Here is a 25,293-nt window from a genome sequence, read left to right on the forward strand (position 1 = left end):
CTGTGCCAGTAGAGTCAAGGGCTAGTGGTCCTGCAAGACGGATATTCCTGATTCAAGGTTACTGTTAGAGGGTCTTGAGGTCTAGGTGTGAATAGCTGACTGGGGTCCAAGTTATCATGGCAGCAACAGATGGAAAGTACCTCTGCTTCCCAGAGCTTTCAGTTCCTGCTTCCAAGGAGGAAAAGCACATTAAGGAAGTGCAAGTGTCCTGTTGTTCAAAAAAGGCATAGCATCCTAGGGGGAGATGGAGGTAAGCATGAAGTTTTGGAGAAGCAGTGACAAGTGAGGTGGAGCAGGTGTGCAGCAGCCTGTTGGTAGCTGGGTGCTGGAGCTCAGTGACTGTTCTGGAGCTGAAAAAGGGATCTGGTGGCAAGGTTTGAGAAACTGTAAGTGGGTGGCAAGGAGCAGTCCAGGCCTCCAAGTTCCAGTGAGAGGGAGAGGAATTACCTAAAACTGGCCTTGTAGGAGGTGACCCATATTGTTATACAGGGAGCTGATGCATCTCCCATGAGCTGCTTAGCGTTGGGACCAAAGTAGCAGCTACCTGTGCTGAGATGGCTTTCAGTAGAACAAGGAGGTGGAAACCAATGGTCCAAATGCAGCCCTCCATATACCCCTTTGTGGCCCATAGGAATCTCCTCAGGCCATGCCCCCATCCCTCACTGGTCTTTCCTTGAGTGATATTGCCCAGGTGCAATATATCCTTCAACTGTGCTAATGGCTCTTGCTTACCAGCATGGAAGATGGAGAAAGATGTTTATGCAAAGATCTGGCTTTTGCATGAATGAAAATATAGTCCACTTGGACAAAGGTAAGAGCCTTTGTTCTTTTGTCTCTGGCCCTGCTCACTGTGGACATGTGGGCCCTGGAAGGTCACTCATGAGCAAATGCTGGCCTTGGGCTGAAAAAGGTCCCTTGCCCCTGTAGTAGAATAACATTAAGGGATGCCATCAGGTGAAAGGGAGGAGTGTTGATCAGGGATTGGTAAGGATGTCAATATTGGAGGGTTAACAAGCAGCGGGGATGAGCAGGAAAACAGCAGCTTGTGGACCTAATCCATCTCCCTGAGGAATGTTGCCCTGCTTTCTGGCAACCCATTTCTGTAGGTGAGATACAAAATGCTGGTGCATCCTTTTCTAAGAAGCTGAGTTGTTGACCATGGAGGAAACTGCAGGTGTGTCTGGCTGCTGAAGCATCTCACCTGCATATTTGCATCAGACCTGTTTTGTGATGCCCTTTTCAGACATGGCATTTAATGCTTGTGATTCGTCACCTGCAACTTTCATAAGCTGTGACAGTGTTTGGGGGTGATCAGCGATGTCAGGAAGGGGGGCAGAAGTGTTCCTTGAAAAGCAGAGAGGGGAAAGTGAGTGACCTCGTTAAATGGCTCTGCTCTGTGCCTAACTTAAAAGACGTGCCTGGGAGATGGGAGGAACAAACCTCCAGGAAAATGAGCAACTTGGCCTCGTTAACTTTTAATAAGAGCTTTGCACTCAACTGAGCATCCTTTGAATGTGTGTTTCTTGAAGTATGAGGCATGCTCACTGAGGCAGACTCTGCTTCTCGTTCCAGCTGCACGATTTGCAAGCGGTGGCAAAGCTCAGGAGCTATGCCTGCATGAAACCATGGGTCGGGGTTTGCTTTAAGGCTTGGCTCCAAGGACATCAGAGGCTCCATTTATTTTATTTTATTGCTCTAATTAGCTAAGCCTTGAAGTCTTGCAAAATGTGGCATATTGTCATGTCTCAATTCAGAGAATGGAACAGGAACCGCTTTGTAAAGATCACAGGCCTCCCCCTGTGTGTCTTTGTCTTTTTTTCTCTCTATTGATGGGGAAACGTCTTCGTATTTGTTTGGCTGGCACTTTTTTAAAAAAAGGAAGCCACCTCTGGGAAAATGTTTAGACCTCTAGGGCTTGTTGAAAGATAGGAATGGTGAACATTTGACCCTCCAGATGTTTCCGAATTACAACTGCCATCAGCCCTGGCCAGAATTGCCAATGGCCAGGGATGCTGGGGGAACGGAGGTGGCTCTGTGGGTTAAACCACAGAGCCTAGGACTTGCCGATCAGAAGGTTGGCGGTTTGAATCCCCACAATGGGGTGAGCTTCCATTGCTCGGTCCCAGCTCCTGCCAACCTAGCAGTTCGACAACACGTCAAAGTGCAAGTAGATAAATAGGTACCACTCCGGTGGGAAGGTAAAGGGTGTTTCCGTGCGCTGCTCTGGTTCACCAGAAGTGGCTTAGTCATGCTGGCCAGAAGCTGTCTGCGGACAAACGCCGGCTCCCTCGGCCTATAGAGCGAGATGAGCGCGCAACCCAGAGTCGATCATGACTGGACCTAATGGTCAGGGGTCCCTTTACCCTTTACCTTTAGGGATGCTGGGAGTTGTACCTCAGCAACATCTAGAGGGACACAGGATCTCCACACACCTGCCTTTGTAGTTCACTGCTAGGAGAAAGGCTGCTTCTGAATTTTCATTTTGACAACGGCGTATCTACGGTGGTGCCAGGTTGAATGCAGCCACTGCTTCCTCACTAGATAGGTCACTGCAGTAATGCTCAGAAGCCACAATATTTATAATTCTTCAAGTTTACTAGGATTTGATCAGACCTAATTTTATTGGGATTCCCCCCCTACATAGAAACATTTTCACTGATCATAGACAGCTGTACCCCTTAGAAAATCAAGCAACGCTACCTTGGGACAAAGGGGCACTGTTGTTGCATCATGGCTGACTGAAGAGAGAGATTCTCTGACTTGCAGAATAATCAGTGCAGGCTTCAGAGTTGTAAAGTGCTTTGGGGAGGCTCTGGACAATGCTGCATTTTCCCATCAGCATTTTGGATGCTTTTTTTTGTTTTTTGTTTTGAATGTGACATAAACAAATGAGCTGAGGACTAGAGCGCATCCATGGGGCTTGCTGGCTTTGCCTGACTGTTTTCCCTGGTTCGTATATCTTCTTCCAACATCAAGAGGTCTCTATCTTTTTAAAAGTTAAATTATTGAAAGTGTTAAGTCAGTGCCCTTGAATGAAGTTTAATTGGGAAGCTAGGAAACTACAACCCCTCTGAATCCCAACAGGAAAAGATGGAACACGGTTTTCAAGTTGAGTGGGAAGAGCGCTGTTGCACTTTATTCTGGCTCGCAGCCTCCCCACTTGCGGAATCTGGTTGGTCACAGTGATAACAGGATTCTGGACCAAAGGTGGACCTTTGGCGTGATCCAGCAGGACTCCTCTTAAGCAGAGGCCTGAAAGGCATCTCCTGGCTCTCCCAGCAAACTAGGTGTGGTTACACTCCCCCTTCATAGAGGTTCACTTGCTGGGAGGGGGAGGTAGTGAGAACCGGTGGGGAGGGTTGGCTGATGGTAGGAGCAGACCTCACCATAACCCAGGCTTCCATTTGAAGATTTGTAATGGGATGTGGAATTCAGAGCTCTCCCTTTCCCCCTCTCACCAGTTCCTGCTGGGAGTTGCCATCCCCAGGGCCGTGGCTTCAGAAGATGGTGAGCGCCTGCATGCATATCTCAGTGGCAGAGATGAACTTCACTTTCTATCATCTCCAAATAAGGGATGCTGGGTCTCAGATAAATGCCTTCCTGAAACCCTGGGGAATTAGAAGAGGGCTAGGTGAACTATAGGTCTGACTTCGGTATAAGGAAGAGATATGGATATAGATATAGATAGAGATATAGATTATAGATAGCCTAGAAAGGAGAGGAGCAACATAGTATAAAACCATCCTATAGCAGTTGGGACTGAACCTCCAATTCTGCACCTCATTTGCAATTGGTAAAATGGTGTGTGTGTGTGTGTGTGTGTGTGTGTGTGTGTGTGTGTATCTCTATCTCTATCTCTATTTGTAATCTCTATCTCTATCTGGGTATCTGGGTGATTTTCCAGCATGGGTCCCCAAATGGGTGCAAAATAGGGTGAAGGTGTTGGTCCCTACACAGGATGAAGTCCCTGGAAGGGCCTTTTCAGTGGTCTGCCTCTTGCGTTGCCCACTGAGGTGCATCTGAGCACATAGCTGCTTCTTTTAGGAAATGGGTGAAGACACACCTCTTCCAACAGGTTTTTGGGTGAATGACTGAAATAATTTATGAATAATTTGCCACAAATGCATACTATGGTTTGTATCCATATTTTCTTGTATTTTATGTATATTACATTATGCATGTATGTTGTGTTGTTTGTCATATTGCTATATTGCAAAGCTCCCCGTGGCCTTTTGATGAAGCACTATATATAAATTTCTTAATTAAATGAATAATCTTGTGGATGGCAGCAGCACTCCCATTCGCCCCGCCTCACCAAAAAAATAAAAAGAAATCCCCTTGGAATGACAATATGTCATAATGGAACGGATTTCTAAACAGCCTTTAAAAAAAGGGGGGGTTACAAGCACCCAAAGGAACATTGCTGCTGCAAAATAGAAGACAGCAAAACACTGTTAAAAAGTAAGAATTTTCTCCTCTCTTTTTGCCCCCCAAAGGGAACCTTTAGCTCAGCCTTAATTGGAATATCATCCTTAGGGTTTCTTTCTTTTCTTCCTTTTTTCTTTTGGTTTGCCATTGTTAGCAGCACGAAGAGCAAATCTTTTCCTGCATAAGCCGTGACCTTGAGACTTTTACGTTACCATCTTTTGGGGTGTGTGTTTTCTGAGAATGAAATGTTCAAACCATTTCCAGTGTGGCTGGGATTTCGTTTTTGTTTAACACTTCCTGGGCCATGTCGCTGGCAGCTTGCAACACTGCAACATTGTGGGCTGGAAAGAATGAAACCCACCAGTCTGGCTGCATTGTGGGGAGTTAATGAATCGCAAAAAAAAACCTAACTAACTTGTGTCTGGTTCAGTTGCCCCAAGGGATGGGGGTGGGATGGCAAGGTTGGAATTCTGTGGCATTGTATTTAAGGGCTAATGATGTTCCTAATGCTTGCTGAGAGCCCAAATGGGGGGTTTTGTCCCCTCCCAACAGCAACCTTCCTTTTAAAGCTGGGGCTAACATCTCAAGTTGCTTTCACTCACCAAGATGTGTAAGAGAAAACCTACAATTGCCAGAATGCTTATGGGTATTACAAACCCTTTCCCCTGTTTCTTCATGGCATAGGATAGCTTTCAAAACCACACAACAAAATTTCAAAGGCCTTACATCTACGGCTGTCTGCATGGTAAAGTTGTCAGCCTCTGATTCCAGTGTCATGTTGCTGCAACATCTACAAAACAATGTGCCTTAAGATGCTGAGGTAATTGTCTATGGCGGTCTTTGTATGTGAGGTGGGCAGATTTACTTGGTTCTGGGCTGCAGAGTTCTGGAGTTTTGCTCTGCCAGTCTGGAATGAATGTCAGAAACGGAGATAGATTCTTCAGTCCCTGGCGGGCACCCTTAGAGAGAACTGCTGTGATTAGACCTCTTAGTACATACCTTAAGGCTTTGGGCAGAGGAAGGGGGCATAATCTTCATAATCTTGCCTCCTCACCTCATCAGAGACCCCAGATGAAGGCTGGGGGAACCTTTTTCAACCCAAGGGCCACATTCAACCATGCAAAAGTAAAATGTTTTACAGGCACACACCTACACATGCGCTCCTCCAGCATTCGTTCAGGCCAACGTGAAGAATAGTCGCAGTTCAAGGGCACTTTCCAGTCATCAAAAACACCTGCAGAAGGTAGAGATCAGTGAACGGTGTGACCTGGGAAGAGGGATATGTAGCCTGAGGAGGCATTTTGGGAAGAGATATTTCGTGGGCCCTTCAATCCCAGCTTGTTCACTGAGGTCATCTGCAGGAACATCATTGACTATTTCCCACATGAGGTTTGTTTGGTAACATGGAGAAATCCTAAGCTGATCACTTTCCCTTTCTGCCAGGCCTAGACGGGCAATTGAGAATACATCCTTCTACAGTGGTTTACTGGTGTTCATTTTCAACATTGTTTTGTTTTGCTTTTAACTTCCTGATGCTTCTACTGCATGGTTTTATTGCTATAAACCACTTTGATATATTTTCATGATGTAGCGTTACGCGAAAGTTAAATAAGTACGTAAGTAAGTAAGTAAGTAAGTAAGTAAGAGTCCTAAGGGACAGAAAGAGACACCCTGAAGGCCACATCCAGCTCCCAAGGCATGAAGCTCCCCAGCCCATATGAGCAGGTGAACCCAGGGCTCTGGGTTGGCTCTGAGCCACATTAGATCTCTGCCTTGAGATTTGTGGCTTATCAAAGGAGTGGCAAAATATCCCACATGCCACCTTTTTACTGCCTGGGAGCCTCTTCCCAGGATTGGTCCACAGCCTTCCATAATTCAGTGGGATTTAGTTCTGTTCAGAAAAGGCTTTCAGTCCAGCCAACTCCTAAGGTTTTGCCCCCTGGGTGGCATTTGGCAGTGTGGATAATTCACATTGGAAACTGCAAATCAGATATATCTACAGCATCTTCACATCAGTGAGATGTCTCCGGTTCTAAGGAATCTGCCATTCCTCTACATATGACTCTGGACACTTAATTTTAAAAAACCCTGGTTTTTAAATAACCTTATTGCAGACTTAATCCTCCAGGTCCAACAGTGCAATATAAGTAGAATTCGCGTTCTTAAGAATTTATAATTCATACATTATTATTCTCTCCCCACCCTCTCTCACCCCTCCACCCTGAGCACATTAGCCTAGTTAATTTTTTTCTTTTCAGAAAATAAGCAACGTTTTCTGGGGGTGGTTACCCAAAAATCAGTTCTTTTCAGAGTCAATTGAAATTGCTGGAATGCCTTCTTAGAAAATTGGAATTAACAGCTATTTATGATTAGGCCTATATTATAATTCTGCCGGAGCCTGTTTAATCAAAAGGCAGATTAGTTATCTGCACTGTGGTGCATCTGTGCATTTTGATAGCTTTCCTACAATGGTGGGGTGAATGGGTCCCGGAGTAATGCAGGCAGATTTTCCTGTATTTGATGGAGAGGGTGTTCCTTTCATACTTCAAATTAGCCAAAATGGCCACTGCAAATGGTCATTGCACTTGCTTGAATGTATAGTTAAGTGTTTTGCATAGAAATGTTGCAAACAACGCTTCGTGCATTTCATAGCCTTTTGGTCACACTCCTTATAAAATATATTCTCTCTGCATATGAATGTGTATGTATATATAAATAAGGTATCTGCCAACCGAGCATAACACTTCATGTGTCTGAAATAGTCTCAAATCCACAAAGACATGCCATCTGTTAGTCTAGTGCCACAAGGCTCTTTGTGTGTGTGCCTTGTGAAGAATAGTTCTTGCTACCCTCCTTGGTTAGACCCCAAATGGAGTCCTGTGTTCAGTTCTCGGCACCACAGTTTAAGAAGGATATTGACAAGCTGGAAGGTGTGCAGAACCTTTATCTAAAATTTGGATAGAACCTTATATAAAATCCACTTTCCAGTTGTTCACTCTTTAGCTATTTACTGTATGCTTTTACTTACTCTTGGGACGTTGTCTGAAGCCTGTACAGGTAAAAGGATGCTTGACAAAATCCATTTTGTGGGGGAATGGATAACAGACCTGATGCTAACAGACCTGATCCACCCCCCCATCTGTTGTGCGGATCAGAACACAGCCCCTCCTTTGGATTTCACATGCCTTTGAAGTTCTTCGGTCAAATGATATTACCAAAATGCACTTTGAATGTGGGAAAATATGTCAAAGAAAAAAATAATTCAATGTGTATTTTTCTTACCCTCCCCAAGAAGAAATAGCAGATTAAATTGGATACAGGACAGAACAAAGTTTATAAAAGTCACATAGGTATGATACATCCATACCTATGTGTGGGTCAAGAGAACCATGTTTCATTTGCAAAGGGTTTGTAGGCCAGCAATGCTCAAGTTCAAGCAGATTCGGAATGTGTGGCCAGGGCGTGTGCCATCATCTTTCTCATGTCTTGTTTTTCTCCAATCTCCTTGGCAGCTCCCCCCACCTTCACAGAAACTCCCCCCCAATACGTAGAGGCGAAGGAAGGCGGCAGCATTACACTCACCTGCATGGCTTTCGGGAACCCTAAGCCAACCGTCACCTGGCTGAAAGAGGGGGACCTCTTAGGTGCCAACAATAAATATCAGGTAAGGTATCAGGTAAGGTCATGCTCGGGACGCGGGTGGCGCTGTGGGTAAAAGCCTCAGCGCCTAGGGCTTGCCGATTGAAAGGTCGGCGGTTCGAATCCCCGCGGCGGGGTGCGCTCCCGTTGCTCAGTCCCAGCGCCTGCCAACCTAGCAGTTCGAAAGCACCCTCAGGTGCAAGTAGATAAATAGGGACTGCTTTCTAGCGGGAAGGTAAACGGCGTTTCGTGTGCAGCTCTGGCTCGCCAGAGCAGCGATGTCACACTGGCCACGTGACCCGGAAGTGTCTTCGGACAGCGCTGGCCCCTGGCCTCTTGAGTGAGATGGGCGCACAACCCCAGAGTCTGGCAAGACTGGCCCCTACGGGCAGGGGTACCTTTACCTTTTTAAGGTCATGCTCAGAAAGGGCCCCATGGCTCAAGGATGGAGGAAATACTCTGCATGCATAATGTAAAGGTAAAGGGACCCCTGACCATTAGGTCCAGTCGTGGCCGACTCTGGGGTTGCGGCGCTCATCTTGCTTTATTGGCCAAGGGAGCCAGCGTACAGCTTCCGGGTCATGTGGCCAGCATGACTAAGCTGCTTCTGGCAAACCAGAGCAACGCACGGAAACGCCGTTTACCTTCCTGCTGGAGTGGTACCTATTTATCTACTTGCATTTTGACGTGCTTTCGAACTGCTAGGTTGGCAGGAGCAGAGACCGAGCAACGGGAGCTCACCCCGTTGCGGGGATTCAAACCGCTGACCTTCTGATCGGCAAGTCCTAGGCTCTGTGGTTTAACCCACAGCGCCACCCGCGTCCCATGCCTTATGTAGGGAGGTACAATTTCTGGCATCACCACATTCAATGGAATGTGGGTGGGATGGCTAGGAAAGAACCCAGGATGAGGCTTGGAGAGCTGCTGGTGATCCGAGCGTGCCGTACTGGGCTAATGTAAGAACATGAGAGGGGTCATGTCTTGTCCAACATCCTGTTTTCTCTTTTTGGATGGCTCTGTTTTCGCTTCCAAAGCATTAGGCACAGAACCACTGAAGTTTGGTGTATTAGGGGAAATTGCAAGAGAGGTTCTCTGTCAGCTTCACCAGTAAGGCAAATAAATTTGCCAGCCATATTACCTACCTACCTATACATGGCAGGTGCTTGATAACTCTCCTGATCTTGTGATTCCAAGCAAACAGTACATTTAACCCCTGGATGGCCACAGGGTACCGCTATTGGATTTGCAAGTATTTACCAGCTGACATTCATGGACTTATTGTCCTGAGAACCTTCTGAAATGCAATTCCCAAATTGGGAAGGATTCACACATCAATTAGCAGTGCCTGTGGCACTGAACACCCTTTTACTGTTTTCGGTTTTTTAAAATAAAAAAAAACACACTATGCATTTCTAAATATGTCATGTTTGCTGTCTTAAGCTGTGACATCCGCCCCACGGGGTGCAAAGCTCTATCATGCAACTCATCAAAATCTCACAGAGGGGACCACCCTGTTTCATCCTTTCTCATAAATGCTCTCCCCCCCCCCCCGAAAAGCCTCTGTCCTTTGCTCAGCCAGGAATTCAATCTGTATGAATTGTAATTGGCAAATCAGGCATTGGAATTGGTACTGGCACCAATGAGAATAATTAGGAGTCATTTGTTAATGAGCTGAAATGGAAGGGTGAAGTGAAATGAAGCTTCGCGTTGGCAGCGGGGTGGAAGAGGATGGATCAAAGGTGGAGGAAATAATGCATGCATTGCCTGTGTGCTCACTTCACACTTGCACTAAACAAAGCAACGTGGGAATAAAAGTATGGTAGCTTAAGTGACCCTGCAGTGGGCTAGGCTGCTCATAGTGTGTTATGGCAGGATGAGGTGGGATTATCATATCCCCATTCAGAAAGGGGCTCAGGTGCCCCCTAATATTCATTCCACACGTGTAAGAAATTGATCTTTATGTGTGGCAGCACCCACACTTTGGAACTCCCTGCCTATTGACATCAGCAGGTGCCTCCGCTGTACTCATTTGGGTGCCCACATAAAACATATTTTGTTTGTTTCAGCAAGCCTGTCCAGACCTGCAGAACCTACATGTGTGGGTTTCTTTATTTCATTCTTTAACATGTATAAAACAGGGGGAATAATTATAATGATGGATGAAGATTAAAATACGAAAAGCTAAACTGTAAGATAGGCACATAGAATGAATACAGTTACACATGGGTTGAAATTAGAAAGTTATGCCACAAATTTGTGGAATATCTGGAACATATAAGTGAGGGACAGATAACGCTAACGGGATTTAAAGAAGCACTGTGAAAGACTATGAAATATTGTCTAAAGGGAATAGAAAGAAAGATATTAACAATGTCAATACAAAATTAAGAAATGTGCAACTTAAATTATAACTACGGATGATTTACGGATAAGCTGGAGGAAGTCCCAAAAAGGAATATGTTGTGAAATTTTGATGTGAAACTAATATGTTTTTGTTTGTTTTTTCTTTTGATGTAAATTAATAAAAATTCATTAAAAAAAGAAATTAGAAAGTTATGTGTGTTTTATGTCTTCTTAGCTGCTGTTGGTTTTATCTTCATGTTTTTAACTGTGTTTTTATTGATCACTTTAATGTTTCATGTTTTTGTCAACTGCTTGGAGGTTTCCTTACAATCAAACACTGTATACATATTGTTAAATAAAAAAATGAATAACTAAAATGATGCGGGAGGGCGCAACCTCACACTCCGGGGGCCAAAAGCAGGCCTCTAGCCTTTTCTGTCTGGCCCTTGGGACTTTCTCTAAACTCCACCTCCTCTCCCCATGCTCCACCCCTCCCTGGTCCTGCTTCATCCATGCACTCCTTGATTGCTTTTGCATGCCTGGAATGTGTTCTTCAAATGCGATCATTCCTATTGCTTGCCTGGATGGAGGGGGTGTGTGTGTGTGTTTCTGTGCAGAAACCTCTGGTGCTTACTTGGCAGGAATGTAGCCAACAGTACAAAGGTAAGAGTTATTTCCATTTGTGTCTCCCACTTTTTCCTCTGTTGGTTAGAGTGCTGGACTAGGACCTGGGAGACCAGAGTTCAAATCCTCAGTCATACAGCTCATTGAGTGTTTTGGGCCAAGTCACCTCATCTTAGCCTCACCTACCTCTCAGGGTTGCTGTGATTGTAAAATGTGGGGGGCATGTATGCCACCTTGCAGGAAAGATGGGGTGATGATGAACAAGAACTTAGAGGTACAGTGTTGATTTAGCTATTCAGTACATGGTGTCCATTGTAAGTCTTACTATAGTTATCCATGGGTTGATGGAGGAGCCACTGAACAATTTTCCATTTTCATGCAGGATACAAAATTGAACTAGATTGTGTCAAAGTCATTAATATGTGATTCATGTTTTCTGGTATAGGAAACTAGGGTGTGGGTGTGGGTGTTTGGGACCAGCTAGAAATGGTCCAGATGCATATTTATTAGAAATGCAAATAGCAGCCATTGTGGGAGTGATGGTGATGATCAGGGAGGTGGTGTTTTAACACTTTCCTCCCCTGCCTGTCAAAAAAATGCCCCTCTGAAGCTGCTATTTGCATTGGGAAGGAATGAAAGCATGCAGTTAATGCTGCACATAGGTTTAGCTGGGGTGTGTATGTGTGTGTGCATGCATATGTTTGTAGCTGCAATGGTTTTGGGTGACAAACTTTCATTCTCTTTTTTTTCTTCCTCTTCAGGTTAGTGATGGGAGTCTGACTGTTGTTTCCATTAGTCGGGATGACCGGGGCGCTTACACCTGCCGGGCTTATAGCATCCAGGGAGAGGCTGTGCACACTACCCGCTTGCTTGTCCAAGGTAACTAGCTGGAGAGTCCTTATGGGCTCCCTAGAACAGGAGTGTGCAACCTGGTGCTCTAGAGACATTGCCAGACTCAAACTTCCATCAGGCCCAGCCAGCATGGCCACTAGGCAGGGATGATGGGAGTTGCAGTCCAGCAGCAGCTGGGGGTATCCATTTGGTGCTACAACTGATGCTTGCTTCAGCAGCATATTTTACTTAATTATATTTGTTTTAGGTCTTATATTTCGCTTTTTGTCCTGTATGACCCTGTGCAATGGCTTCATTGTTTATTATGTTTAGGAATCCACTCAAACCTGAGTTGTTTAGGAGTTGTTGCCTAGTGTACGATTGAAGTCGCTAGAGAAATGCCTTAGTGGCTAACGGATGGAGACTGTTCTTCTGGGTTTGGTAAACTTTGTGAGCTGGCTTTTCTGTTTCATGGCACGAACAGCGGCTTCCTCCTCTGCCCTGCGATTCTCTTTAAGCATGAACTTACAGCAGGTGTGGATGGCATGGTTGTGCCGCTCCCCTGAACCCTTTACAGCCGGGTCATTGCTGGTTACTGGGAGAGGAGAGGTGGCAGAGAGGTCAGCGTACCATGTTTGCACAGCGCCAACCTTCCTAGTACTCAGCAGTGACTCAGCTGTTGGGAGTTCAGGTGAGTGCTGCTGCCCCACCATGCCCTCTGCATGGTGGGTTGCATATAATATGAGAAATAAGGGAGGAGCAGAGTTGCACAAACACCAAGGTGTGCAATGGCCTGCAACAGGAGTGCAATGTTTCTGTTTTAACCAGTGCTCTCCCCCCCTTAAAAATGTTTAGGGGTACTCTCATTTTGACTCAAGAAAATCAACATTTTATAGTTCAGATCGGGAAAAATAAATACAGTAAATGGACAAAAGTTCAAAGATTCACAAAATGTTTAGGGGTATGCGTCCCCCTGCGTCCCCCCCAGAAAAAGCACTGGTTTTAACTATTTGTGTTTTTCTCTTGTGAACTGCCCTAAGATTTTCTGATAAAGTGCGGCATATAAATCTAATTTTACAAAAATGCAAAAAAGGGATTCATAGAAATATATATATATACTATTGAAATTTGATACTCCTCCTCCCCCCAAAACTCATTTTGTAATTCTTCCAAACATCTGTCTATCAAAACCCAGTGGTTGGTTGTCCCTTCACATGCTAGCGTGATGGCTGGATGGTACTGAGGGTTAATGAAGAGGCTGAGTTAAGGAGAGAGAGGAGGCTGAGACCACCCCCCTAAATTGTATCTCCATGTCTATATTTTAAAAATCATATACGTAGGTGGTTCTTATTTACTCCTGTGTAGAGAAGTAAAATGCTGGTTTGGGGACAGTGTTGCAATTGGACTGTATGTGGAATCTGCCTTTCAGCCCTGATTCTTCGTGGTCCTGTATTTTTCAGACAGGAAATTGCACGTGCATATTTGTACAATGTGCCATTTTATGTAGAGAGAGGCTTGCTGCTTCCCCAAAAGTCTTGGCCACAAAGGCTTTTGCAGTTTTGATTCTGAGTTAGCATCGTCCACCCTTTCTTCCTATGTGCTCTCTGGCACAGGTGGGGGAACCTGCAGCCTTCCAATCATTGCTGGACTAAGACTCCCATCATCCCTGACCATTAGCCATGCTCACTGGGGAGGATGGGAGATGGAGTCCAACCGGCCTCCCCACTTGTGCTTCCTAGACTTTTCTTAGTGCCTCCTGCTAAAAGAATAGTTAACGGCTGCGTCTGTTGAAGGTGACCCTGAGCAAGTGGCCACATAACCTTCAGCCAGTGAGATGAGCCTCTTTCCCAACTCCCCATTAAAAAAAAGACCCCCTCCACAATGCCATCAATAAATAAACAAGAGCATTAAGTCCAGACCTCAGACATCTAAAAAGTGCTGAAGGCTGCTAGCTCAGCTGAAGAACCCCAGGAATGCAAAAGAGGAGCAGTGGGTCGGATGTTTGTGTGTGTGTGTGTAAAAGAGCAGAGGCCTGATGCCTCCTTGTCCTGCATGGGAGACAAAAGGTTTCGCAGAAGGCAGGTGGAGCCCAAACTGGCAGCCTTGGCCTTGCCTTGAGGGGAGAGGGGGATCGTTTTGCATTGATTTCCTGTGTCTGCATCAATAGTATTAACTTCCCTTCCCGCTCCCTTCCTCCTGCTTGCTTAACAGCTGTTCTGCGAGCTGGATTTGTCTGTGCATTGATTTTTATTGTTGCAGTTGGGTTGCTCCTGTTCTTTAAGAGCTGGGGCAGCTTGCGGTTCGAGTTTGCAGCATCACCATTTTAAAAACAGGGAGGGAACAGAAAGAGCAAAAGAAATATAGAAGGGAGATATAATTCTGCAGATTATTACCGATCCAGAAGAGCACAGGCTGCTTCTCTTCCCCTGGTTTCTTTTGGCAGTAATACAGAGAACAGCTAGTGGGTTCTGATGGGAGACCCCTTAGGGGAAGAGAGATGACATTTTATGTTCCCCCAGCTGTCAGTCCTCCGGGTCAATATGTGAGGCCACCTGCAACCCTTGTCCTACCCTTGCTTATGGCATATTTTCTTGGAAGGGCTCAGGCTATTCTGGGTTCACTGGCCAGTGGATGAGGCCACAGTGTCCTGTGACTCATGCTGTCTGTTCTTGACTTGCAGCAGATCTGCATCAGTGGCCATTCCAAGCCAGAGACGATTTAAATGTTCTGATTTCAAAGAACACGCTCAGCCACTGAGGTGCAGCCCCTTGCGAAGACTCATTGCTCCATTTGGAGGGTAACATTTTGGAGCAGTGATAAGTTGCATTGTGGGTATGCTTTGGAGTGCCCAAAGATCTGCATCATGCTGCAACAAAATGTTGCGGCGTGTCCTCACCTCCCAGGAACACAGGAAGCTTCCTTGTATGTAGTCAGACGCTTGGCTCATCTTGCTCAACACTCTCTCTACTTACTCGCAGTTGCTCTTCAGGGTTTCAGACAGGAGGCATTCTCAGCCCTAGCTGGAGATGCTGGGGACTGAACCTGGGACTTTATGCATGCAAAGAAGATGCTCTACCACTGAGTTTTGTCCTGCAGCTCTTCAGGAGTGCTCTTGATCAGGGTTCCTCCCCAATAGCCTTGCTTGACTACTGGATATTAAGGAGCTCAAACTGGGCTGGGTGGTGGAGATTGTTCCAACTAACACACAACATTCAGTAGTTACTGAGCACGCCCACTCCACTTGTTTTTTGGGGTACATTGTCCCCCCTTAGATTTTTTTTTAAAGATTCTCTTGAACTTCTGCAAGCCTTGGGATTCTTCAAAATATGTTAGGCAGGTCCCCCCCAAGTATATTATTTGTATTTGTGCCCTCTTTGCAGTACATGTGTGACCCGCCCCCTCACCCCAGCTATGTGACAGTCACTCCAAGGCTCCCTTGCGAAGTTATTAATGCAGGGCAGACAGCTGCCACCACCCTCTTTTCTTGGAAGCAAAAGGTTTCTGTCTTTTAAAGAAGAGGAATGATCTATGTCCTGCAAAACTGTCCTCTTCTGCGCAGTTGTTAAATCTGCAGGAGCCCTGACCTCCTTCTCAGCTGGCCACCCCAGCTTTAAAAAAAAAGAACTCCCAGGCCTTTTCAGACACCGCAAATGTGTAAGTGGCATTCGTCTGTCATGATGGCAGTTAATGGCCCTGCATTCCATTAGTATTAAAGAAAAATCCATTTAATTGGAACACAATTGTGCATGGGCCTGCCATCCTGATTGAACAGCCATCCTGGTTTATAGGCAGACTGTTTTAATTCACACCCTCCTTCCAAAGTCTGGAGAGTCTTAAAATGAAAAATGGGGGGTGGGGTGGGGAAGGGAGAGATCTATTTGGAGAGAAAATAGCCTTTTTTGTTTTTAATGGTGCATGTACAACTTTCCTTCATAAACAAAGCAAAAACCTCTTTTAATCTAGCCAACATTTGCTCCTGGAGAGGAGAGTGTAAAATTTGCAAGAGCAGAAATGTTGTTCTGTGCAAATAATGCTGATTTAAAGCAGTGTTTGCAACCTCACAGGCCAAGCCTTTGCCAACCTGGTTTTGGATTACAACTCCCATCATTCCTGACCACTGGCCAGCACTCTCCCGGGATTCTGACTGTTTAAAGTGGTATCACAGTGCTTTAAACGTATGGTGTAATGGAGTCACACCCAGGCCATGATTTGTATGTACTTGCATATACACACAAAGCTGTCTTATTTGAATCCCCACAGAATTCAATTTCCTAGATGCCAGTGACAGATAACCTCTTTTAAACATGCCCCTTATTACATATAGCAGAGGGAAATGCCTGATTTAGGGGCCAACTTCAATGCAAACCCCAGAATCCTTTGCAGCTGCTCTCTTCATCTGTCTCAAGGACAGGAAACATGATAGCCATGAGGACTAGCCTCTTTACTTTTCTGTAGGATCTGGGTGTTTCAAGCACCCATGATGGTTCTGCAGCAGCCTTGCTGAGAAATGCTGTATATTCAGAATCTGTGCCATGTGGTGACTGACACATAGATACATAAACATTCATTTCCCATCTAGCTCTGAGGGGAAAACGTGGCCATTGTTAACACCCCCGTAATAATTCTTTTCAATTTAAAAATGGCCCTTTGCCAAATGTTGAAATTGGGCTATAGATAATCATAGTAATAAGCATTTTTCTAGCACTTCAGAAAATTGAAAGCAACTCATAACATCTTGATAATCGTGACCACAAACCTCTGTAGCAAGCCAACATTATCCTAGTATTCTAGATTTGGAGTTGGGAATTTGGGAGATGGCTGCAATATTGAGCCAGGCTAATGGTCCAGCTAGCTCATTATTGCGCACAACAGGTACCTTCACTTTTCTCAGTCCCACTTTTAACCCAAACATGCATTTGGGGACCAATTTCTAAATATTTTGCCTTACTTTTGCATGGTGGCAATGCTCTTCTTGTTACTCATCTTGGATCAGGCTGTGACTCACTGATGGGTCCCAGTCCATCAGTTCAAGACCAGTAGTCTACATTGGAATTTGCAAACATTGGCTGTGGGTGGGAAAAGTCTCTCTCGTAGGCAATGTCTGCAAATAACAGCAACTGAGGCTGCTTTCTTTGGCTGAAGAGCAATGGGTCAAATTTTGTTTTGGCTGTGAGCAGCTGTTCCCTGCTGGGGACTTGCATGTGCAACCAAAACAGAACTGAACCCCTGCTCCCTTCCATCATCTGAGTGATATCAGCTGATTGACGATCCTGCGTGATTTGGGGAAAACAGCCTTGTGGGCCAAATTGGACCCCCTGGTTGGCCAACATTGGCCTGTGGCCTGGAATCTCCACACAGTGACAGGCAGTGGCTCTGCAGAGTATCAGACAGAGCTCTCCCAGTCCTTACCTGGAGATGGTTGAGATTGAATCTGGAGCCTCCTGCATACAAAGCAAGGCTCTGCCAGTGAGCTATGGCCCAGTACCCATTGAGGTGGGATTGAGGAGTTGAGCCTGAGAAGTTTGCCTTAAGCACCTTTTGAGAGTGAGAAGTTCAGAATGCTCAGTTCCCGTGCTGGACCAGATGGGTCCTTTGGCCTGATTCAATGGGGTGCTTCCTATGTTCTTACGGCAAAGTCGTCTCAGGGCCAGATGCACCAACTCAAAAGTACACGGTTCTTATTCTACGAGGGAGGAATTCAGAGTGGAGCTGTGCTGGATTATGTGACCTGGGCGAAATGCCAAGAGTTTGTGTTCGTTAGGCACGGTGGCTCTTCTTGCTCTCGTTCCCTGCACCGTTAAGTCAGCCGCTCTTAGCAATGAGCTCATCTTCCCTTTCTTGGCTGCTGAGGTAACTGTTTGTCTCCTGCTCTCCCACAGGACCCCCTTTCATCGTTTCCCCTCCAGAGAACATCACGGTTAACATCTCCCAGGATGCAATGTTCACCTGCCAGGCTGAGGCATATCCAGGCAACCTGACCTACACTTGGCACTGGGAAGATGAGAACGTCTACTTTAAGAAGTGAGTTTGGATTGTTTTCGGGTCTCTCTTTCTTGTCTGGTCTTGGTGAAGGATGCGGTTGGGAATGGGGCAGCTAGGGTGAGCAAGCAGCCTCAGCTCTCTTTTCAAAGGACTGCACACTCCAGCAGGAGGCCCTTGGAATCATCCACTAACAGTTATTCATTTTTAATTAAATGCATTTGACACATACGTTTGATGGCAAGGTTTGATGGATAGGATCAACCCTCTTCCCCAATGCTGTGATCCTGATTGAACTTGCCTCCCTGTCCAGACTAACTGTTCAATTGTTGTAAAAGCCATGGGAGATCCCAAGTATGTCTCTGGCTTTGTGCTTAAGTCCTCTGTGCTGTGCTGCAAACCTGTCAATATCGGGAGTTTGTATAGTCAGGAGATGTCTGCCTCTGGCCCATCATGTAGTTCACATTCAGTGGTGTTAAATCATTCATAATTGAGCCAAGGAAGCTGCCATTTACTGAGTCAGAGCCTTGGCCCATCTAGCTCAGGACTCGCCACACTGGCTGGCAGCAGCAGCTCTCCAGGTTTTCAGACATGGTTATCTTCCCAGCCTTACCTGGTGATTCCCGGGGATTGAACCTGGGACCTTCTGCATGCAAGACGCATGCTCTAACACTGAGCTATGTTCCTTCTGCTACACACTGGATTCCCCCTTCTCCCTGACCCTGTTGTTGCTCACTTGTCCTCTCTTTTGCTCCTTTTCCATTGCAGCGACCTAAAGCTGCGGGTTCGGATCCTGATTGATGGGACGCTGATCATCTTCCGAGTCAAGCCTGAGGATGCTGGAAAATACACCTGCATTCCAAGCAACAGCCTGGGGCGCTCGCCATCAGCCTCTGCCTACCTGACTGTGCAGTGTGAGTGCATTTGTCTGGGGTGAATGGAGGCTGCCTGGGTGATGAGTTCCCAGACACAGGAGGACAGTCAATGACATGCTTACTGGCATGAGAAATGTCGGCAGTGGCATCCCTGTGCAGCCTCCCCGTAACTTTTTACAGGCACTGAGATGACTGTGTTGGCACAACGTCAGCCCAGAGAGTGGAGAATAAATTGTGCCTAAATTACTGGGACTGACGAGGCACAAGCTGATCAGTGCGGTTGCTGGGTTAATTGCTTTGTTTAATGCAATGCTACCTAGCCCTGCCATATTGTACCAAGCAGCAGATGCTTCAGAGTTAGAGTATCATATGAGTATTAGATGTCCCCGGGGAGGGTTAAGCTGCCACTCCTTGCCTAGGCAGGATGCACACCCATCAGCTTTTATTTAATTCTTTGTTTTTAAACCAGTGCTTGCAATCTGCTAGGTGCTTGGCCAGCGTTGCTTCCTGCAGCCCCCCACCCCTCAAACAGGACACAGTTTAACCCCTCACTCACTGTCTCTCTCTCACACACACGTAAAATGTTGTCCTGCTCTGCAGGTTATGGCAGCCATGCCAACTGCAGTGTGAGGAGCAGCAGGCTGGCCCAGGCAGACTGGCCGTGCATCAGGGTTTAATGGGGCGGTGGGAGTGCCTTTCAGGCTGTGATTCAGGGAGCACCTGTCTCCTCTCTGTTAAACTCACCTGCAGGGGAAAGAGGGGAGATGTGCTTCACAGTGCAGTTTAGCAAGATGCTCTGTGAAATGCCTCCCCCTCTGCTTTAAAAGGGGCTGGATGTTGGATCGAGGGGAGAGGCTTGGTGAGGTGTAAAGGGAGGGGTGTTTGGTCAGCTGTAGGGGAAGGGCAGTTGCCAAAGGGGTAGGTAGGATTGGTGGAGTCCCTAGCGTGTGCTTGTGTACGTGTATACATTTGTTTCCAGGGGTTTTTCAAACTATAGGTGAGATACCACACCGATCCTTGCAAACTCAAGTGCATCAGAATGGTTTTATATCTCTGTTACATTTGTTTTATCTCAAGATGGCTGGTTTTATCTCAAGAGAGCTGTGCTGCGGCTCCCAGACCCAGCCGTGTGAGTTGGATGTTAACCACAAGGCTGAGCTGGAAGGGACACAGTAGTGTGCAGATGCCCTGGCACACTTGGCATGCCACTGCCTTTGAGAAGGAAGTTGGGGATCAATAAAACAGCAAGCAGCTTGGGAAAGGGCAGGCTTTTGCCTCCAAGGTGAAAGCCCAAAGCATATAGTAACAACCAGCCGTATTCAGCAGGCACTGCCTGAGGCTCCTTGAAGCAACCCAGATATTGGCTCATGGGTCATTGCTGTGCACTTTGACCACATATGACCACTTGCCCAAACTAGTGCCCTCCCAGATAGTTTGGACTACAAAACCCATCATCATTTTTACAATTAAGTGGTATATAACTGTTGTTAAATAAAATAAAATAGTGTTGCATTTGCAGTTAAGTTAGTGCTAGCCACAGTTTCCTTGAAAACAGGGTGTAACACTGGTTACTTCTAACCATGGTCTGTGTTAACCTTGGTGCAACACTACACCATTGCTTAAAAAGTAAACCACAGACAGGAGAGGGATTAATGCCAGAAAAATGAGGAGGAGAAAGTGACTGTGCCTGCAGCATGTTCCACATCTCCTAACTATGGTTACATTTTTGCCCAGAATTAAAAGCTCTTCCTGGTTCTGGATTCACTGTTTGGACTTTGGTGCTTCATACGCATCTGCAACATGCTATGAACCTAGGAGGAAAGGCGGATCACTTTTAGGTTCCGGTTTTCCGGGTCACTTTTGCTCCAGTTCTTGTCTGGGAGGGAAAGCTGTCTCGTTCAGTGTTCCCCAAGTAGCTGTCAGATGGCAACGGCTTTTGGCCAGTCATTAATCAACCAAGTTGGATGCTGTCCAGTGACCTAGAAGTGAAAAAGCTCAGTGTCCCGTTACCAATCCCTTGAGCCTATGTTGATTACATTTCCTAAGACATGGCACTAAACTGTGTGTATACAAATCAAGTTCCTCATTACGCCCTGGATATGAATCTGGGTTACGATGCCACAGACGGCATCAGATGACCTTGATAAACGTTTCAGTCCTTGGTGGTTGTCAGCTGTTTGCAAAGTGTGATGGGCTGGGGGAGTGGTGTGTTTGTGTGTGCGCTGTGCAGTGCAGTGTGATCAGACAAAACCTCTGATTGAAAAATCCCTCTCCTTCTGGAGGATCTTACTCCCGTTCACAATTCATGTGCTGAGTGCCGCTGGAACACTGCTGCATGGGAATATGCAAGGCTCTTTTATGGATTTTAATCATTTGGTTTTTAATCTTTAATACCTCTGTTGTGTGGGTTTTTTCTTTTTTTAATTTTGTCCCTGGCAGGCTATCAAATTTGGAAAGCGAAAAGAAACGAACACAAAACCCTCTAAAGCCAGAATAATAAGGATTAATGCCCTCCCTCCTCCTTTTGACTTGTTCCCATCAATCACAGAAGCAGGGGGATCCAAAATCCCTGACAATGGTGGCGTCATTCAATCACTCTTGGTTTGACGCTAGGAATTACCCGTCGCCTTTTTTTTTGCTCCCCACCCCCATCACCCAAGGGAAGGGGAGGAGAAAAACAAAAGCGAATGAATCTGGAATTCCCAAATAGTCAGTGGACCAGAAAGCGGAGGATGCAAAAGGAGGTTTTAGTCTCTGTTCTGTAATACTGCTAATTGGACAAGGCTAAGTAGCGCAAGGGAGCAGACACAGGAAGATGTGGAGGATGAGATTTGGAGGACTATGGTGCAGGATCCAGGCACGATGTTGCAATCAACCAGTTTTTGAACCAAGAACCTCATGGCAGTGTCCTGGAGCCCCTTGAGAGGAACCCAGTCACTGTTGTAGAAGAAAGAACATTGTTGCCCTCCTGGACTCTGGTGTCGCTTCGCCCTGTGTCAGCTTATTGGTTCATTCTGGCCTGGTCTGGCTATAAATACCTCCAGGTGAGGCCTGAGTTGTTGCCTAGGCAACAGACAGGCCTTGGCCTTGCCTGTGTGCTCCTCCAGCCTTACTCCAAGTATTCCCTTCAGTCAGTTTTTGTCTTTCCCTGTCTGGTCTGGTCTCTGCAAACTTGCTTTCCTGTCCATTCTGCCTTACCCCCTTGTTCCAGCTCTGTGCTAAACAGATTTCTTGATTCAGGTGCTGACTTAGAACTGACTGTGGTATGCATTTGTCTCTGCCCCCCATCTCTGCTCCCCAGTGATTTTGAGGCGTACAAACAAGGGCAGAGGGAAAACACTGCTCCCAGAGCAGGAGTGATAGTGTCATGTGCTGGACCACATGGGTAGTTGACAGGCCCTCCTTGCTCAGGCAAGTTAATGAGGTGGAATCGAGGGTTTCAAGTTTTGCTATGGTCTGTGACAGATTAGCATCAGAGGAATGAAGGAAAATAGTGAAGCAGAGGCTGGGCACTTCTTTCTTTTTCTTTGATGGGGTTCCTGCTTCATGGCACTTCCTTGCAAGATTGTTTCCATTTCTGATTAGAAGTCAACTGTTGCATTTCAAATGTCAGAAGATCTGTTGTTAAAGCTCGGTATGTTTTACAACTTGAGCTTATGAAGTCAGAACTAAGTATCACTGAGTCAAATGGATCTTGCTTGCAGGATTACAGTCATGCTGCATAGTTGACCAATGCTGTGGACCCAGGTCTCCCCAGCCAAATACCAACACTCTAACAATCACTTCACCACCCTTTGCCAACTCACTAGCCTAAGGATGTCAACTGATCCTAACAAAATGGGTATTGTGCTAAATACACCTGCTATTTAAGGTGTACATGTGCATGGATTGTCAGTGATGTCTGCATTTTTGAACTCTTGTTGGCTACGAAAGCTGTCATGATAAGCTCCTGCACTTAAAAATTGAATCCTATGCCACTGGTCCCAAATCATGCTGCAACTCATGTTTCAGCTCTGCCATTCTCTCCAATAAACCCACACCCCTGTATCCACCACCGAGAGAGAGAGAGAGAGAGAGAGAGAGAGAGAGAGAGAGAGAGAGAGAGAGAAGGAAAATAAAGGGTGTACTTGTAGGCACACTATGATGCAAAATTAGCCAATTGTTGTCAATGATGCTATGACCCTGATTCAGATCTTGCTGTGAAGAAGCATCCTGTTTGGCGATGGCTAAGCCTTTTGGTTAGTCCCAAGGTTCAAGGACCCACTGTCATGTGGTGAGCTAGATGATGCTCATTTGGCCTCAACTCTTAGGAAAAGGCCATAGCACAACAGTAGATCAGATGCTTTGCTTGCAAATGGTCCCAGTTTCAATCCGCAATATCTCCCCACAAAACTGGGGAAGACCAGAGAGTCTTTGCCAGTCAGTGCAGACAGTATACCAGCAGCTTCCCTCACAGTAAGCTTCCGATGTTTGTCAGGTATTTTCCCCGTCCTTGTTGTCTTTTATGTTCCCCCCACATGTGTTCCAAAATAGCCTCCTTTCCTTAGCGATGCAGCTAAAGGTTTTAATACTGTCTCCTGTTCCCTTCCAATTATACTCCTCCAGCCGATCAGAGTGTCCCTGCCAGAGCAGAGAACTCCCATCAAATTACTTTAGGTTGCCTTCCTTCCCTTTATTTTTTTAAAAAGTAATATCTAGTATTTAATTTTTTAAAAATCCCTTCTCTGTTGGTGCACTGCATGTTCTGTCTATTACAGGCAACTTCTTTATCCAAAGCAGCAGTGAAACCTCTTGGGTTAACAACAACAGCTAGAACTAAAAAGGAAGTGTGTTTTTTTTTAAAATAATGAAACTGAAAATTGATTCCTCTCTTATTATTGTTCTCAATTGAGAGTTCTCTGAATGTGGTAGTTTTCATATAGATAAATATATGTTTTTCCTCCCCCCACCCCCACTGGTTGCTGAGATTCCACCCAGGATTATAATACCCAGAGTTCCCTGTGGAGAGAGAATGACTGTTTTTAAGCAGTTTAAGGCTGTGGTATAGATATGGTATCTTTTTAATAACTGGGGGGAAAGGGATGAAACATGGAGCAATATCCAATGTCATGTGAGGGGAAGCTTCCTTGCACAACAAGACTTCCTTTCTTCCCCTTGCAGCCCCCTTGCATGCCTCCCAAATCTGTCCCAGAATGTCCCCCAACCTCCAGGAGTAGGTTTGGGGGGGGGGGGGGAGATGCAGGCAGGATGAGAGGAAGGGGAAATATAATGCTGCTTATGAAAAGCTGGACTGCAGTCATATACTCACTTACCTGGAAGTAGCTCCTTACAAATTCTGCAAAACCTAGGCATGCTTAGAATTGCACTGTTGAATATGTGCTCACTGAATCTCTCTTCTGCTTTACCCAGAATTCTTCTTCATGCTCCTGAGTGGGGGCTCCCACCTTACCGTAGCCTTGATTTTTATTTTATTTTAGGTGGCAGCTTGATGATGTACAACCCACCTTCCCAGCTATAAAAATAAAATAAGAATAACATGGAGAAGTTGATCAAAGCCCTTCCTTCCTTCCTTCCTTCCTTCCTTCCTTCCTTCTCTCTCTCTCTCTCTCTCTCTCTCTCTCTCTCTCTCTCTCCTGGCGCAATGGGTGAATGCATCTGGCTGTTAACCAGATGGTTAGTGGTTTGAGCCAACTCTATGATTCTATGGTTACAGGGTTCATTGTATTTGAACAGGGACCTTCAAGTACACCTCAAATTCCACTCCATCTAACTCCCAGTGGGATGTACCAAAGCGGGTAACCTTGTTATCCCTTACCCCATTTTTAATTATAGCATAACTATCCTTCCTCAAATTTTATGCAAACAACTTTGGGAAAGGTGTGAGTTGCACCTGCTAAATGTTGACTGGGAAAGGTTTATTTTACTTCTTGAGTAAGATGGCAAAGGATTTTAATGCTGATCATGGGTGTGTGTGTGACAGAGAGAGAGAGAAGATGGAGGGGGGGTGTGTGCCTATATTTTTCTCTCTCTCTCCCTCCCTCCCTCCCTCTGCTTCTCCCTCCCTCCCTCTTGACTGAAAAATGCTTCCATGCTCCTAGAGCTTAGCACAGATAGATTGAGATAAAACATTTTTGGTGACGTAAGGGTCCATGTAAATGCTAAGTGTTGCTCTAATGGAGCTGGCAGAGATAATGAGCACAAGGATAAAGGTCTCTGGAGGCCAGAGTTTTATGAATGTTACTGATTTAGTATGAGGGGTTTTGGACTCCATTATTAAAAACGTTGCTGACCTCTGTTCAATTAGGCCACAGTAGAAAGGTACAAGCTTGATGCTTGTCTGGAGGGTTCATATTTTAAAGCTCTTCATCCCTTCTGACTTATCCCATCCCAGATCCTGCCCGTGTGGTCAACATGCCACCCGTCATATACGTTCCTGTGGGGATACATGGATACATTCGCTGTCCAGTTGAGGCGGAACCTCCGGTTACCCTGGTCAAGTGGAACAAAGATGGACGCCCTCTGCACATTGAAAAGGTAGAAGGAGCTCTTAGTTGTGTATGGTTTTGTTTGTTTT

General features: G+C 45.8%; 1 protein-coding gene across 6 annotated transcripts in view; it reads left to right on the forward strand.

The window, feature by feature from the left end:
- The window catches only part of IGSF9B (immunoglobulin superfamily member 9B), a 117,962-nt gene that overhangs the window by 46,816 nt on the left and 45,853 nt on the right, over positions 1–25,293 (forward strand). For all 6 annotated transcript variants that reach the window (XR_014558319.1, XM_083714312.1, XM_083714313.1 and 3 more), the window contains exons 4-8: positions 7,941–8,092; positions 11,796–11,913; positions 17,745–17,886; positions 18,613–18,758; positions 25,111–25,253. Coding sequence is in view for 5 of the 6 variants with exons in the window: in XM_083714312.1 (XP_083570438.1) it covers positions 7,941–8,092; positions 11,796–11,913; positions 17,745–17,886; positions 18,613–18,758; positions 25,111–25,253 (701 nt within the window). In the remaining variant the exon portion in view is untranslated. The remainder of the gene's footprint in view (positions 1–7,940; positions 8,093–11,795; positions 11,914–17,744; positions 17,887–18,612; positions 18,759–25,110; positions 25,254–25,293) is intronic.

Source organism: Podarcis gaigeae (genome assembly GCF_964106915.1).
Source record: "Podarcis gaigeae genome assembly, chromosome: 15".
Lineage (NCBI taxonomy): Eukaryota > Metazoa > Chordata > Lepidosauria > Squamata > Lacertidae > Podarcis > Podarcis gaigeae.